The sequence below is a fragment of the Lepus europaeus genome, chromosome 7 (genome assembly GCF_033115175.1).
Source record: "Lepus europaeus isolate LE1 chromosome 7, mLepTim1.pri, whole genome shotgun sequence".
In the NCBI taxonomy this organism is placed as follows: Eukaryota; Metazoa; Chordata; class Mammalia; order Lagomorpha; family Leporidae; genus Lepus; species Lepus europaeus.
In genome coordinates this window covers 9,565,268-9,581,199 of record NC_084833.1, presented here as the reverse complement: position 1 = coordinate 9,581,199, position 15,932 = coordinate 9,565,268, and the positions used below count along the sequence as shown (strand labels likewise).

The 15,932-nt window shown below is 39.0% G+C and overlaps 1 protein-coding gene across 1 annotated transcript in view; it reads left to right on the top strand.

The window, feature by feature from the left end:
• Positions 1 to 11,689, top strand: part of LOC133763528 (mammaglobin-A-like) — a 39,104-nt gene extending 27,415 nt beyond the window's left edge. The window contains exon 3 of the mRNA XM_062197259.1: positions 11,651 to 11,689. Coding sequence (XP_062053243.1) covers positions 11,651 to 11,689 — 39 coding nt within the window. The remainder of the gene's footprint in view (positions 1 to 11,650) is intronic.
• The last annotated feature ends 4,243 nt before the right edge of the window (positions 11,690 to 15,932 follow it).

Genomic DNA, 15,932 nt, shown 5'->3' with positions numbered 1-15,932 from the left:
ACAAGTTACCTCTGCTGTGGCCAGGGAGTGCAGTGGAGGATGGCCCAAGTCCTTGGGCCCTGCACCCCATGGGAGACCAGGATAAGCACCTGGCTCCTGCCATCGGATCAGCGTGGTGCGCCGGCCGCAGCGCGCCTACCGCGGCGGCCATTGGAGGGTGAACCAACGGCAAAAGGAAGACTTTTCTCTCTGTCTCTCTCTCACTATCCACTCTGCCTGTCAAAAATTAAAAAAAAAAATAAAATAAAAACACAAGTTACATACTTCCAAGACAATGATGAGACAGGCACAGGGTTTGCGTGACTATTCCAAAAGGGAGAGATAAGGAAATAGAAAGGAGGATGTGTCAGTCCAAAGTAAGACTCAATCCCAGTAAAGGAAACATTAAATGTTAAAGCTCCACGTCCATCAACTGGGATACATTTTGGTGGGGCATGAGTGTCCAAGGACTGGGGCAGCTTTGCCCTATGGCTTTGCTCATTGTGCAGATTACATGGCTGCTCTCCTGGGCTGGTTTTGAATGCTTCCTGCAGCTTTCCTATGTGCTGCACATAGCCAAGGCCTCTAACATCCTGGGGTCCTCTCTGAAGTTTTACTCTCTCAGCTTCACTAGGCAGGTGTTTCATGTATGAGTTCCATTCCTACAGCACACATTTAGTTGGCCTCCTAGCCTTTTTGCTGAAATCTCAGTGGAAACTTCCAAGACCTCATAACTCTTGCATTCTGCATGTCTGCAAAACCAGCGTCACGTGTTCAAGGCCAAGGTCTGTTGCTGGCTAGAGCTGCACCTGAACCCACTTAAGCTACAGCTGCAGATATGGAGTACTTTCTAGGCTGAAGCCAGGGAAATGAATCATGAGGTGGTCTTGGTAAGGGGTGAAGGGAAGTGTCATGGGTTCCATGAAACAATTGTGCCTTTGTAGGCCTCTGGGCCTGTGATGGGTGGTGTGGATTCAAGATTCCTGAGATGCTTTCAAAACGTTCCCCTCATTGTTCTATTGATTACAACAAAATTTCCCCTTTCACTGTGCTAACTGGGTATGGTTTCTCTATTGCACTCTTTTGTCCTGAATATGCTTTTCTTCATTCCTTCTCTAGCTAAATGGCAAATTTTATGGATCCTCCCATTTTACTACTTCTTGCTTCTTATTCTCATTGTAAGAAAAACTGCTGGTTATACCCATGCCATAGCCTGAATGCTTTGTTGTTGTGAAATTGCCTGTGCCAGATAAACTAGTGCATAACCTTTAAGTCCAACCTCTCACAGTTTCAGGGCATGACACAATACAGCAAAGTTCTTTGCCTTGTGGTCATAATGGTGGCCTTCATTGTAATTCCCAACAGAATTCTCATTTCCATCTGAAACTTCATCAACATGCTCTTTAGTGATTTGTATTAGCATTCAAGTCATCTGAGTCCTTTCCAGAACCATCCTTAATATTCTTCTGACAGAATTCTAAACTTTCTCTAGACCACTCCTCCAAACCCTTCCAACCATTCCAGTAACCCAATTCCAAAGGCTCCTTCCTCCACATCTTCATCTTCAGGTATAGCAACAAACCCATTCTGTACCAATGTACCATACCAGACACATTTTCATTACTATAATGAAAGAGTAGCCAACTTGTATAAACAAAAGAGTTTTTTTTTAAAAAAGATTTATTTATTTATTTGAAAGGCAGAGTTTGAAGAGGCAGAGGTAGAAGCAGAGGCAGACAGAGAGCTCTTCCATCCTCTGGTTCGCTCCCCAAATGGCCGTAATGGCTGGAGATGGACAGATCTGAAGCCAGGAACCAAGAGCTTCCTTTGGGTCTCCCACGCAGGTGCAGGGGCCCAAGCACTTGGGCCATCTTCAACTATTTTCCCAGGCCCTAGCAGAGAGGTGGATTGGAAGTGGAGCAGCTGGGTCTCGAACTGGTGTCCAGATGGGATACCTGCACTGCAGGTAGTGGCTTTACCTGCTATGCCACAGTGCTGGCCCCAACAAAAGGTTTATTAAACTCACAGTTGAGAAGGTTTAAGTTCAAGATTGGGTGATCTTTGTTGCGCCTCTGGTGATGACATCTTTCCTGCCTGAGCCTTGAGGTAGTACAAAGCACACGTGGCAAGAGAGAGGGATCATGTCTGTTTTTCTATGCCTGTGTGTCTCTTATGAAGCCAGCAGGATTCAATCATGGGGGTAGCACCCTAATGACCAAAATCTAATAACTTTCAGAGAATACATTTTGTTTATTTTTTGAGTTAAAAGACATTTATTTTCATGAAAAAAGTTGAATGTATAATTATTCATAATATGCCTCTCAATGAATTTTAAGCACTGTTATATATATATAACCCTTAAGTCATTAGTTAGCCTACAGAATATTTTAGTTTGCCTTCATGTTAGTAAAATCATTGTTTTTATAATTGAAATTTTTCCATACTTGAGCTCTATTGAGAGCAGTGATCCAAAGAATGTGTGATAAGTAAAATGCCATTGTGTTTAATGTGTTCAAAATGTGAGTGTATACTAATTATATACTGAATCGATCTTCTGTATATAAAGATAATTGGAAATGAAAAAAAAACCTGGTGTTAAATTGGAAATGGCATAGAAAATTAATTAATTAAAAAATATTATGTAGGATCTCTGTCTTTAATGTGCTGTACACTCTTATTTAATGCTATAACTAGTACTCCAACAGTATTTTTTTTTTCACTTTGTGTTGTTATATAGGGGCAAACTGTTGAAATCTTTACCTAATATATACTAAACTGATCTTCTGTATATAAAGAGAATTGAAAATGAATCATGATGTGATTGGAAGGGGAGAGGGAGCGGGAAAGGGGAGGGTTGCGGGTGGGAGGGAAGTTATGGGAGGGGGGAAGCCATTGTAACCCATAAGCCGTACTTTGGAAATTTATATTCATTAAATAAAAGTTTAATAAAAAACAAAAACAAAAACAAAACAAAATGTGAGTGTATTTGTAGATTGAACTGGAAGGAAAAGAAAAGAGGGAATGTTGATGCTTGGTACTGTTAGAGGTGGCCTTGCATTGGGTACAAAGAATGCATTTTAAAACACCATAATTGGATTAAATTTTCATCCTCTTAGTACCATTAATTTATGACTTTGGAGTTTAAAATCCTGCATGAATGAATTTGGAGACAATTCAAACTCTAGCATTTATGGTCACGTTGGTGTTGTATGGGAAGGAAATAAGTGATTTTTTTTGTTGCCACTTCTCTGTTGTACTTGAGAAAACATCAGGACATACAATTAATGGTGTCCTACAGATAGAAAAATTCTAAAATCATGAATCATGGAATGTTGCATTAATTTTCTCCCTATGTGACATTGGAACACGTTTCCCTACTGTTGCAAACTCTTTTTCCTAGAATGATCTTCCTTTCCAACACTAATATCCAATCTTAGAAGCTTATAGTTTATCATTACAGAAGTAAATGTCAAAAGGAGATTTAGAGGGAATTACATTTGCTTTAAAACAAAGCATAGCAAACAAAATTGCCCTTTACCAAGCCATTTTCATTACCACAGTTATCTGTCAGTTGAAGCACTTGGCCACAGTGAAAATCAGCAAACAAAATGAACCACTGATATTGGAACAAGAACACAGATAAAGCATCAGTTTAATGTTTGCCAATCCTACTTAGAGATCTTGCAAAATAACAAAAATGAATTTAAAACAAAAGTAGAAATCAGTCAACTTAACAGTGGAGGAGGATAAGAAAGTGTCAATATTTGATTAGAAGTGTTCAAGATGTGCAGACAGGTAGAAAACAAGTAGAATGAAATCTACATAGGAAACTAAAGTCCAAACCTGTGCTGGAGGATGAGAAACTGTGGGAAAGAGAAAGTGAGATTTAAGACAGGACATGGGCCATTATGGAGCCTAAACCAGAAAAGGATGAGAGAAATAACAAGATGAGCTCAGTGTGGTGGTGCAGTGGGTTAAACTCCTGCTTGTACCACCAGCATACCACATCAGAGTGGTGGTTTGTCTCAGTTACTCTGCTTCCAATCCAGCTTCCTGTTAGTCTGCCAGGGAAGAAAGCAGAAGATGGCTCCTGCCACCCATGTGGAAGACCTAGATGGACTTCTTGGATCCTGGCTTTGGCCTGGCCCAGACCTGACTGTTGCAGCCGTTTGGGGAGTGACACATGGATGGAATATCTCTCCCTCTTTCCCTCTATCTTAATTGCTCTGCTTTTCAAATCAACCAACCAACCAACCAGTCAATTTTTAAAAGAAATCTTTTGTTTAAGGAGTACAAATTTCATAAGTACAAGTTTAGGAATTTAGTGATTCTTCCCACCATACCCACCCTCCCACTCCCAATCCCACCCCATTTCCTTCTCCCTCTCCCATTCCCAGTCCCTTCTTCATTAAGATTCATTTGCAATTAACTTTATATACAGAAAACCAACTCTATACTAAGTAAAGATTTCAACAATTTGCACACACACACACAATATAAAAAACTGTTTGAGAACAAGTTTTACAGTTAATTCTCATAGTACAACTCATTGAGGGCAGAGGTCCTGCATGGGGACCTCTGCATAGTGACTCCTGTTGTTAATTTCACAATTAACACTCTGATATATGACATCAATGATCACCTGAGGCTCTTCACATGAGCTGCTAAGGCTATGCAGGACTTTTTTTTGACAGGCAGAGTTAGACAGTGAGAGAGAGAGAGACAGAGAGAAAGATCTTCCTTACGTTGGTTCACACCCCAGATGGTCGCTATGGCTGGAGCTACACTGATCCGAAGCCAGGAGTCAGGTGCTTCCTCTTGGTCTCCCATGCAGGTGCAGAGCCCAAGGACCTGGGCCATCCTCACTGCCTTCCTGAGCCACAGCAGAGAGCTGGACTGGAAGAGGAGCAACTGGTACAGAACCCGGTACCCCAACTGGGACTAGAACCTGGGTACCGGCACCACAGGCAGAGGGTTAGCCCAGTGAGCCATGGCACTGGCCTACTATGCAAGACTTTTGAGACCACAGTCTCTGTCAGTATTTAGACAAGGCCATAAGCAAAGAGGAAGTTCTCTCCTCCCTTCAGAGAAAAGTACATTCTCCTTTGATAGCCCCTTCTTTCTGCTTGGGTTTCTCTCACAGAGATCCTTCGTGTAAGGAAATTTTATTTATTTATTTATTTATTTATCTATTTATATTTATTTATTTTTTGCCAAGGAATCTTGGCTTTCCATGCCTGAAATGCTCTCGTGGCATTTTCAGCCAGACCAGAATGCCTTAAGGGCTAATTCTGAGGCCAGAGTGCTATTTAGAGCAATTGTCATTCTATGAGTCTGCTGTGTGGACAGCTTCCCATGTTGGAACCTTCTCTCCTTTTTCATTCTATTACTATTACCAAATGCTTGATCTTATTTATATGATCCCTTTAACACTTAATCCTATCTATATGATCAATTTAAGACTAATATGAGCACTTTAACACTTAAGATGGCATTATTGCCACCCTGCTTAATGGGACTTAGAGTCCCATGTCAAGTTTTTAAACCGTACCCTTAGAAGTAAGTTTATAGGTATGTGTGTAGAACTATACAGCATTACAATTACAAACTTCCTATTCCCTCTCTTATTCCCACGCTGATTTTTTTGCTGGGATCTATTTTCAAGTGACTTTATACACATTTGATTAATTCTATGTTAAAAGTTCAACCAATGGTATTAGGAAGGAAAAAAACAAATAAGCAGAAAAATTGTTCCTCAATAGTCAAAACAAAGGCTGTTCAGGTCATCGCTTCTCAAAGTGTCAATTTCACTTCTACAGGTTTCCTTTTAGGTGCTTTGTTAGTTATCACAGATCAGGGAGAACATGTGGTATTTGTTTCTTTTGGACTGGCTTATTTCACTTAGTATGATGTTTTCCAGATTCACCCATTTTGTGTAAATGACTGGATTTCATTTTTTTTTTTACCACTGCGTAGTATTCCATAGAGTACATATCCCAAATTTCTTTGCCCAGTCTTCAGTTGATAGGCATTTCGGTTTGATTCCATGTCTTACCTATTGTAAATTGAGCTGCAATAAACATGGGGGTGCAGATAACTAGTTTATTTGCTGGTTTCATTTCCCTTGGGTAAATTCCCAGGAGTGGAATGGCTGGGTTAAATGGTAGGACTATATTCAGATTTCTGAGGTATCTCCAAACTGTCTTTCATAGTGGTTTTGCAGTTTACATCCCCACCAACAGTGGGTTTGGGTACATTTTCCCCCACATCCCCGCCAGCATTTGTTGTTGGTAGATTTCTGAATGTGAGCCATTCTAACCGGGGTGAGGTGAAACCTCATTGTGGTTTTGATTTGCATTTCCCTGATGGCTAGTGATCCTGAATATTTTTTCATGTGTCTATTGGCCATTTGGATTTCCTCTTTTGAAAAATGTCTATTGAGGTCCTTGCCCATGTCTTAAGTGGGTTGTTGTGGAGTTTCTTGATCTCTTTATATATTCTGGTTATTAATCCTTTATCAGTTACATAGCTTGCAAATAATTTCTCCTATTCTGTTGGTTGACTCTTCACTTTCCTGACTGTTTCTTTTATAGTACAGAAGCTTTTGAATTTGATGCAATCCCATTTGTTAAATTTGGTTTTTATTGCCTGTGCCTCTGGGGTCTTTTCCAGGAAGTCTTTGCCTGTGCCAGTGTCTTGCAAAGCTTCTCCAATGCTCTCTAATAATTTGATGGTATTAGTTCATAGATTTAGGTCCTTAATCCATGTTGAGTGGATTTTTGTGTAAGGTGTAAAGTAGGTGTCTTGCTTCATATGTCTGCATGTGGAAAAATCCAGTTTTCCCAGCACCATTTGTTGAAGTGACTGTCCTTGTTCCAGGGATTGGTTTTAGCTCCTTGATCAAATATAAATTGGTTGTAAATGCTTGGATTGATACCTTGTGTTTCTATTCTGTTCCATTCAACCATTTTTTAAAAAAGAGACATTAAGATGTTAGCAGTTGCTTTACCCAGTTTCTTTGTTCTTGTTCAATTTATTACAGAAGACCAGTGTAAAAATTAGACTACTGTTTTTCAAAGTACAATGTGTTCAGGCTGAAATGATTCAGCATAATAAAGTACTGTGTAGTGTCACCTGCCATTTGAAACACAGGAAAGTAAATTATATGACCCATTGGAAAATGGTGCTAACCACATGCATGTGAAGATGATGTAGCATTTGTCCTAAATGAAGTACTGTGTGGTTTCACAGTTTGTTGACATGTTAATTGCTTTCTACTTAGTGTCTGTGTGACATACAGTTTTGTCCATGGCACGGCTTCTCTCTTCCCTTTGTTGTTCTACAAGCTATATAATTTCATATGTATGTATATATATATATTCATTTCAGCTATATGGAGGGTTTAAACTGATGTTTGCCAATTAATATGCAATGAAAAAAATGGAAAACATTCTAGGTATATTGGATGGAGATAATTTCATGCAGGGATTGATGATGGGGGTGTGAAGTGATGTTGAAGTAGGAAAAGGGTCAAGAAGGATGCTGAATTGTTGGCTATCACAGGAAAACCATACCACTCCTAGAGTTGGAAGAAGAAAGGGGAAAATGATGTTGCTGATACCCCATGATTGTGGCTGAAATTGAGGCTGCTGTTGTTAGAACTGAACTTTGTCGGCAGGATTCCAGGATAGCCACAACTATGAACACTGTCATTAATGTGCTGCTGAGCTACTATGGATACTGCTGTACAACCAGTGCAAGAGGTAGATGATGGTAGATGCAGAGAAAACTTATCTTCTAATTTCTTGTCAGTACCTTCTACTGAAAAATCTAACAATGATCCGGCTGGCAAGAGAATGATTATGTGTAATTTTCAGGCCTTCCATTTTAGCAATAGGAATATGAGTAGAAAAAAGCAACTCTGGTACTGAGAATATACAGGTCCTATCTGGCACACGCTGATTGTAGATATGGATTTTATATTTCAGTGACTTGGAGGGTGTTTATTCTATAGAAGAGTTAGTGGATGGTATGTTGCACATAATGTGATAACAAAATTAACTAACTGGATCAGCTAACTAACACTCAAGCTATATAGGGCAATATCCATGTACTAGGTGATGCTGGAAAAATTGTTCCAAGGAATGATTCCTTAAAGTCCATGGTAGTGTGTACTATGTAGGCATATCTGCAATCAGAGAAATTTGGGAGAAAACACTAAGGATAGTTATTAAGTGTATGAGATGGTTACGTGATTAGTGAGGGCCTGAAACAACAGGGAACAAAATGATTCTATTATTCCCCTAACTGCACAGGACTGTTGAGGAGGAAAAGTCTTTCCAGGCTGTAAACTGTAAAGGTAAGGAAAGTGGATCATCGCAAGGATCCTAAATGAATATCAACTCAGTAGTTTCCTGGTCCATTGTAAAAGTCCTGAAATTCTGCTTCTCCAACCCCATCTTCCAGATTTCATTAAAATTTCACCCAACTTATTGTGGGTTCCCTTTCCTCTTTATATTAAATATGAAACTATCTGCTTATTTTTATCATCCTTGTGGCACCTGCTTTTGTAAAGATCACTCTGGTTGGGAGGTGTCCCTAATACTTGTGGCATGCTATCCTCAAGTCTCTGGCTGCCAGTGTGGGGCAGACTTGCAATGAGCAGCATGTATCTCAAGAATGCTCCAGCACACCTGCTGAGTGGGGTTGGTCAAGAAGAGTTTTTAGGATACAGCCTGTATCCTAACTGTAAGGCAGTTCTGTCTGTAGAATTCCTTTACATAAGTTTAGCTTTCCAGAAAGACCAGGTACATTTACAGGAGCTTAATATTGATCTGGCATCCTTTATTCCTACTGACAAGGAATTTAGGATGAAAGGAGAGTCCTTGACTTTCAAGGATTTTTTCACCATGAAGAAAGAAGCACTGGGACACTACTTTGAGCTCTAATAAGGTGGTGATGATTTCATATGACCATTGTCCTACAGTTGGTTGGAATGCAGCTTGCATTCTGGGTCTCCTACATGGTGCATGGGCCCAAGCACTTGGACCATCTTCTGCTGCTTTCCCAGGAGCATTAGCAGGGAGCTAGATCAGAAGTGGAGCAGCTGGGACTCAAACTGGCACCCATTTAGGCTGCTGATGCTGCAGATGGAGGCTTAACCGTCTATGTCATGGTGCTAACCCTCGGAATCTATTTTTTTTTTTTTGTAAAGAAGTGAAGCAGAGACATGATATTACCCAAGTAAATGGACTAATGTGTCAACAAAAAATTGAACTTGGTAAAGGTATGCAGGTGATCCTCTCCTATACACGTCACTGCAAAATTTCTGTGTATTTGAGTGCAATGGTAAGAATTGTCTTACTGAGGCAAAATCATGGTGACAAAAGCTCGTGCCTTACTGAGAGGTGGACTCAGGCCATGCTGATGGCTTACAGGTTACTGACTGGTCTTGGTACTACCCCACTTGGATGATGACCTTTGATATAAATATTCAGGTAGATGAAGGGGCCCTAAACTTTAGGTTGTATTCCAGGATTGGAATTCCAGGATGTATGTACCAGGACTGGCTTCTAGCGTTATAAACAGCACATGTAGGACAGTACACACAAGGAGAAACTCTTATCTTAGAAAATCTAATAGCATTTTTGTTTTCTCTCCATCATTCTTCTTTCAGGCTACCACACAGCAAAGGACTTTTCTCAAAGGCTCTTGTCATCATGGGAGGATTTGATGAACAAGGTGAAGGAATCAATTTCAGATGTCCAATTAAGTTTTCTCTGTGTCGTGGCTCCTTTGGCAACACAGAGCTTGGAGCAAAAAATCTGAGTGTGCATTACATCTGCTAGGTTTGGTGTTAGGTGGTCAATGGGAATAGTAAGCAGCGGCTGCATTAGCTCACACATTTACCTGCTGGACCTCAGAACACAAATCTTGTAGGCTCAAGTAAAGTAACATAGTAAAGTGACATAGTAAAAGGGAAGAAGTAATTGAGTGGCTTCCTGGAGTTTGTTACAAAGCATACATTGGTGATTTGGGTACTAGCAAAGACTTTGGCAGCTTTGACTAAGATCCTGATATATATATATATATATATATATATATAAATATATATATATATATAAATTTTTGATAATCATGAAATGTGTTGAGTAAATTGCTAATGCATCTCTTGTTGAGCTTGTCTTTTTTGATTTTATAAATCTACGTACAATATTATTTATTGATAAAATGAGAAAATATTCCTCATCTTTATAAGTACAAACTGAAAAATACTTGTCATATAAATGATCAGAGGCAGGAAAGAATGAGCTTTGTGGGAGTTATTCCTTTGACTCTAAGGTAAAGGTTAAGATGACAGTGATATGTCATTAAAAATCATTTAAAATGATTTCTCAATCACTTTTAAATTAGGATCTCTTTTGCTTTTATTAAAAGCAAGAAATCAGATATTATCTGATATAGAAAAAATTTTGTGTCACAAAATAATGCCTTAAAATATCTCTTTGAAGTCTAGAGATTTCTACATGCAGAGTCAATGCTGTATGTTAGAATTCCAATGGAAGGTGTGCATACTTTCATTTTTGATAAATTGGAATGAGAGTGATTATGAAAAGAGAGATGGAAATGATAACTAGTGTGACTGCATGAATTGTGCTTGGCAAATTTTATGTGGACATTGGGATCTCCAAAGATCTCTTAAAAGTTTTCATCCCCAGGTATTTGTTCATCATTTTGAACACCAAATCTTTTTGAAATCCTTGGGATTATACCCTGAGCCAAAAGGGCACAGGTAGTGGCTACATCCTGTTGAGGACAGGAATCCAGAGACCTCTGAACACTGGGAATAAATAATGTCTATTGCCACTGACCACCGTTCAAACCCCTTAGTACCAATATTCATTGGTAAGGATATTAAAACCACAATAAAAGTCACATATACCACACCATAAATAATAGATAAAATTATCAAAATATAATGATCTGGTATTATATTTTGAAAAGTGTCAGTTGAACAAGAACCAGATTTCAAGGCACATTTTGGATAAATAAATAATCCATGTTGACATATTCAGTGAAAATCAAACTGGTATTTTACTTTGGGATTGAGATGATCCAATTTGTTTGACCTTTTCTCTCCTTTCATTGTGTAATTGTAATAATTGATGTCTCCTAACAGATTCTTTGCTGAGTACTTTTTCCTTTATTAACTCATTTATTTCCCACACAAACCTTATGAAGTTGGCAACATTATTAACACTTTCATTGTACAGATGAGATAACATATTATGTATGCTGGAGAATATTCCATGATTTTCTGAGAAGATACATTAAGCACCTGTTGGATGAAATGTTCTGTAAATGCCTGTTTGGTCTATATTGTATACTAACTATAATATTTCTTTGTTGATTTTTTATGTGGGTGGTATATTCATTATTGAAAGTGGGGTGTTGAAGTCTCCAAGTATTATTATAATGGCATCTATTTCTTCTGTTAGACCTAATAATATTTTCTTAATACATTTGAGTTATCCAGTATTGGGTGCATAAATAATTTAATTTGTTATATCCTCTTACTGAATTGATTTCTTTATCATTATATAATTTTTCTCTTTTTACATAATTTAAATTAAAGTCTGTTTTATCTGATATGAGTATTTTTTCCTTTTAGGACTTTGAACATATCATCCCATTCTTTTCTGACCTGTAAGGTTTCTGTTGAGAAATCTGTTGTTTGTGCAATGGGAATTCATTTATACATAACTTGATATTACTCTCTTGCTGATTTTAGGAGTCTTTGCTTCTGGCTTTTGATAATTACGCCTTGGAGAAGGGTTGTGATGGTTGAGTTTATCTGGAATCTTTTGAGTCTTTTGAATCTGAATCACATATCTCTTTCAGGACTTGGGAAGCTTTTAGCTATTACTTTATTAGATATATATTTTTTCATTTATTAAACTTTTATTTAATGAATATAAATTTCCAAAGTACAGCTTATGGGTTACGATGGCTTCCCCCCTCCCATAACTTCCCTCCCGCCCGCAACCCTCCCCTTTCCCGCTCCCTCTCCCCTTCCATTCACATCAAGATTCATTTTCAATTCTCTTTATATAAAGAAGATCAGTTTAGTATATATTAGATATATTTTAATGCTTTTTCCAATCTACACTACATTTGAAATGTCATGTTAACATTTGTTTGCTTAATGGTGTCCCGTGAGTCTTGTAGGTTTTCTTCATTCTTTTCAATTATTTTTTCTGACTTATTGTATTATTTCAAATGACTTGTCTTCAAGCTCAGAAATTCTTTTTTCCTCTTTGAGCTATCCTGTTATTGAAGTTCTCAACTGTATTTTTTACTTCATTGATTGGATTCTTCAGTCTTAAGATTTCTCTTTGGTTCTCATCGATATCTATCTCCATTAACTTCTTCATCCAGATCATGGGTTGTTTCCTTCATTTCATTAAATCATCTTTATTCTGTATTCTGCATTGTTGCATCCGATTGAGCATCCCTAGGATCATTGTTTTGAATTTCTTTTTAGGGATTTGGTAAACTTCTTTTATTTTTTATTCATTCTTGCTTTTTCTTGTGCTTTTTTGGTCACTACCGCTTATGTCTGCATATGTATTATGGCAGTTGTTTCTTCCAATTTAATAGAATATCTTTCATAGGGAGAGTTTTCCTATAGATGGGTCATGGGATGTTGGTTGGGTTTAGGTTTTGGCTTTGATTATAAGTGGGCACGAAAGTGTAGTCATTGTGTGATTTTTTTCCACTGCAATCAATGTCAGTGCTGTCTGTGAGTGCCTCAGTGGTCTAGATTGTAGGCTTTTGTAGAGGTAATGGTGTGACTTGGCAGGAAACATAGGCCTCTAAGGGTAATCTTAGGCCCCATGAGGGCCACTGCTCTTGAGGGTGGGGTCTTTGATAGTTGTAGACCATGGGGCATAGACCATGGGAGATTTGTCTTTAGTCCCAGTGGGTGAGAATGTGATGTTTTGAGGCCACAGATGGCAGTAGCAATGATATAGCAGGAGGGTGCATATGGGGTCTCATGCCCCAGGACCCAGTTACATCAATTTCCCTGGTCTTAGAGGTGTCTCCTTGTTGTGCTAGGGTACCTGTTCTCTGAAGTACAGGATGTTATGTGGGCTTGAGTGTCAGTCTAACAGCGTGCTTCTGGGTCTGGTTGGGTTTGTGAGGTTAAAGCTGTTGTGTGAGTGTGGTGGGATGTTTGTGGAGCCCAGGGATGGGGGAGATGCTAAGGGAAAGATGCACTCTATCAGTGCTGTATCATCTTGGGCTCTGGATGTTGGGAGCAGACGATGCGAGCTTTTTGACAAAGCAAAGAGGCACATGGATTCCAGGAAGCTCCACAAACTCAGTCCAAAGCCAATGAGGTCCGTGAAACTCTGCTGTAACTATAGCTAAGATTGCCAGGATGTGGTTGTGATAGACCACTGGGTCTCTTTTGCTTACATTTTACCTGAAATAGAGAGTCTCTGCAGCTGAAGAGCTAGGGTTGTAGTTGCAGAGAATTTTCTTTCTCTCTCTATGCTGCTATCTTCAGTCTTCATGCTGTTCAGGGTTCCCATCACTCTCCATATGATTTCCAGTATTCTCTCTCAGTTACTCTACTCATCATGCAACTATTCACTTGCTGTTTGTGTTCTTCTTTTTTAAATGATTATTTATTTTTTATTTTCAAGTCATGATTACAGAGGGATAGGGAAAGGGAGAAGGAGAGGGAAAGGGAAATAGAGAAGAAGAGAGAAAGGTAGAGGGAGAGAGAGGGGAAGGGGGAGAAGGAGATGAAGAGAGAGAATCTTCCATCCACTTGTTCACCCGCCAAATGGCAGCAACAGCTAGGGCAGGGCCAGGTCAAAGCCCAGAGCCAAGAGCCTCCTTCAGCTCTCCCATATGGATGCAGGGGTCCAAACACTTGGGTCATCTCCCACTGCTTTTCCAGGTGCACCAGCAGGGAGCAGATTGGAAGTGGAGCAGCTTGGATTCCAACTGGTACCCTCATTGCATGTTGACATCACAGGGGGCAGTTCTACTCCACACCCCATAATTCCAGTCCTTGGGTTCTTTATGGAAGAGATGGGCAGCAGTCACCTCCATTCAGGCATCTTGGATCTTCTTCAATCTCAATATAATTTTGTTTCAGCTATTGGCATTGCTGTCAGTGAAATACATTTTTTTCTATTATATTATATAATGGGATATAATGTTATATAATGGCAACAGCTGGAGTCTAGTAAAGCAATTGATTTCCATATGGCAATCTTTTTTCTTTCTTTCTTTTTTTTTTGGATAGTGAGAGAGAGAGACAGAGAGAAAGGTCTTCCTTTTTGTCGTTGGTTCACCCTCCAATGGCCACTGCGGCCGGTGCATTGCGCTGATCTGAAGCCAGGAGCCAGGTGCTTCTCCTGGTCTCCCATGCGGGTGCAGGGCCCAAGCACTTGGGCCATCCTCCTCTGCATTCCTGGGCCACAGCAGAGAGCTGGCCTGGAAGAGAGGCAACTGGGACAGAATCCAGCGCCCCAACCGGGACTAGAACCCTGTGTGCTGGCGCTGCAAGGTGGAGGATTAGCCTGTTAAGCCATGCTGCTGGCCATGTATGGCAATCTTGTATTCAGCTCACTTGAATAGTAGACTGTATTAGATTTCTCTGTTAGCTGAACAAAAATTTATAAATAGTGAACAATTCATCTATTTATTTAGTTTTCAATGTAGATTTTTCTTTGAAGTATCATTCTGTTTTCCTCATTTTTTGGATTTTATTTTTAATTTGACAAATAATAATGATATATATTCATGGGGTTCAATGTGATAAATCAACACATGAATTCAGTGCATGAAGATCAAATCGAGTTAGTTGGTATCTCCATCTTTTTAAATATTAAATTTATTCTGATTAACCATAATTTAACATATTTGTGGGGTATTAATAAAATCACAATAATTAACATTTCCTTTTCCTTTACCTTATGATTTAAGCCTTTGAGTTTGCCTCTTTCATTGGCTCAGACAATACATAATAGTTTATTGAGGACGATGGTCACCCCATTGTGCTGGGTAACACTAGGAACTTATTCCTGTTGTGCAGAATTAGGCCTATAGTAAATAATAAGACTGTGCATTTCAACATTACTAAAAGGGTGATTTTAAGTGTTTTCACCAGCAAAAGGTGAGTATGTGAGGTAATGGAGATGTCAATCAGCCTACTTAACCACTCTGAATAGTATCCATATCAAAACAATACATTGGATAATGAATACAACATATATCAGACAATACAGTCTGTAACTATTTCAAATTGACTTCTTTTTCTTTAACAATCTGTATTTGAATTTCCTCCACATCTTCACGACTTGATAGGGCCTTTCTTCTTAGTACTAAATAACATTACGTTGACTGAAAGTACCCTTTATTTACCCATTCCTTTCCTGGAGGACGTCTTCTTTGCTTCCAAGTTTTGGCAGTCATGAATAAAGTAACAAAGTAAACATCTGTGTGCAGCTTTGTGTGGACATCAGTTTCACTTCGTTTGAGTAAATACCAAGGAGCATGATTTATGGATTGTATGGTGAGACTATGTTTGCTTTTGTAAGAATCTGCCAAATGGTCTTCCAAATGGCTGTGCCTTTCTGCATTGCCACTTGCAATGGATGAAAATTTCTGCTGCTCATAGGCATTTGGTATTATCAGTGTATACTATTTAAGAAGGGAAGGACAAGAAATGAAAAAAAGTCATTTTAAAGAACTACAATAAGAAACATTGAATAGAGTGATTCATTTGAGTTGTAAACGGAAATAAAGGGAGAAGTGGATGTAGAACTTCGGTACATTCCAAGCCCGTTGGATGAGTCACCATTAGCAGACGTACTGACCTACACTACCACTTTTTTTATTTCACAATTCATATACCTCTTTCCAAACTGTGC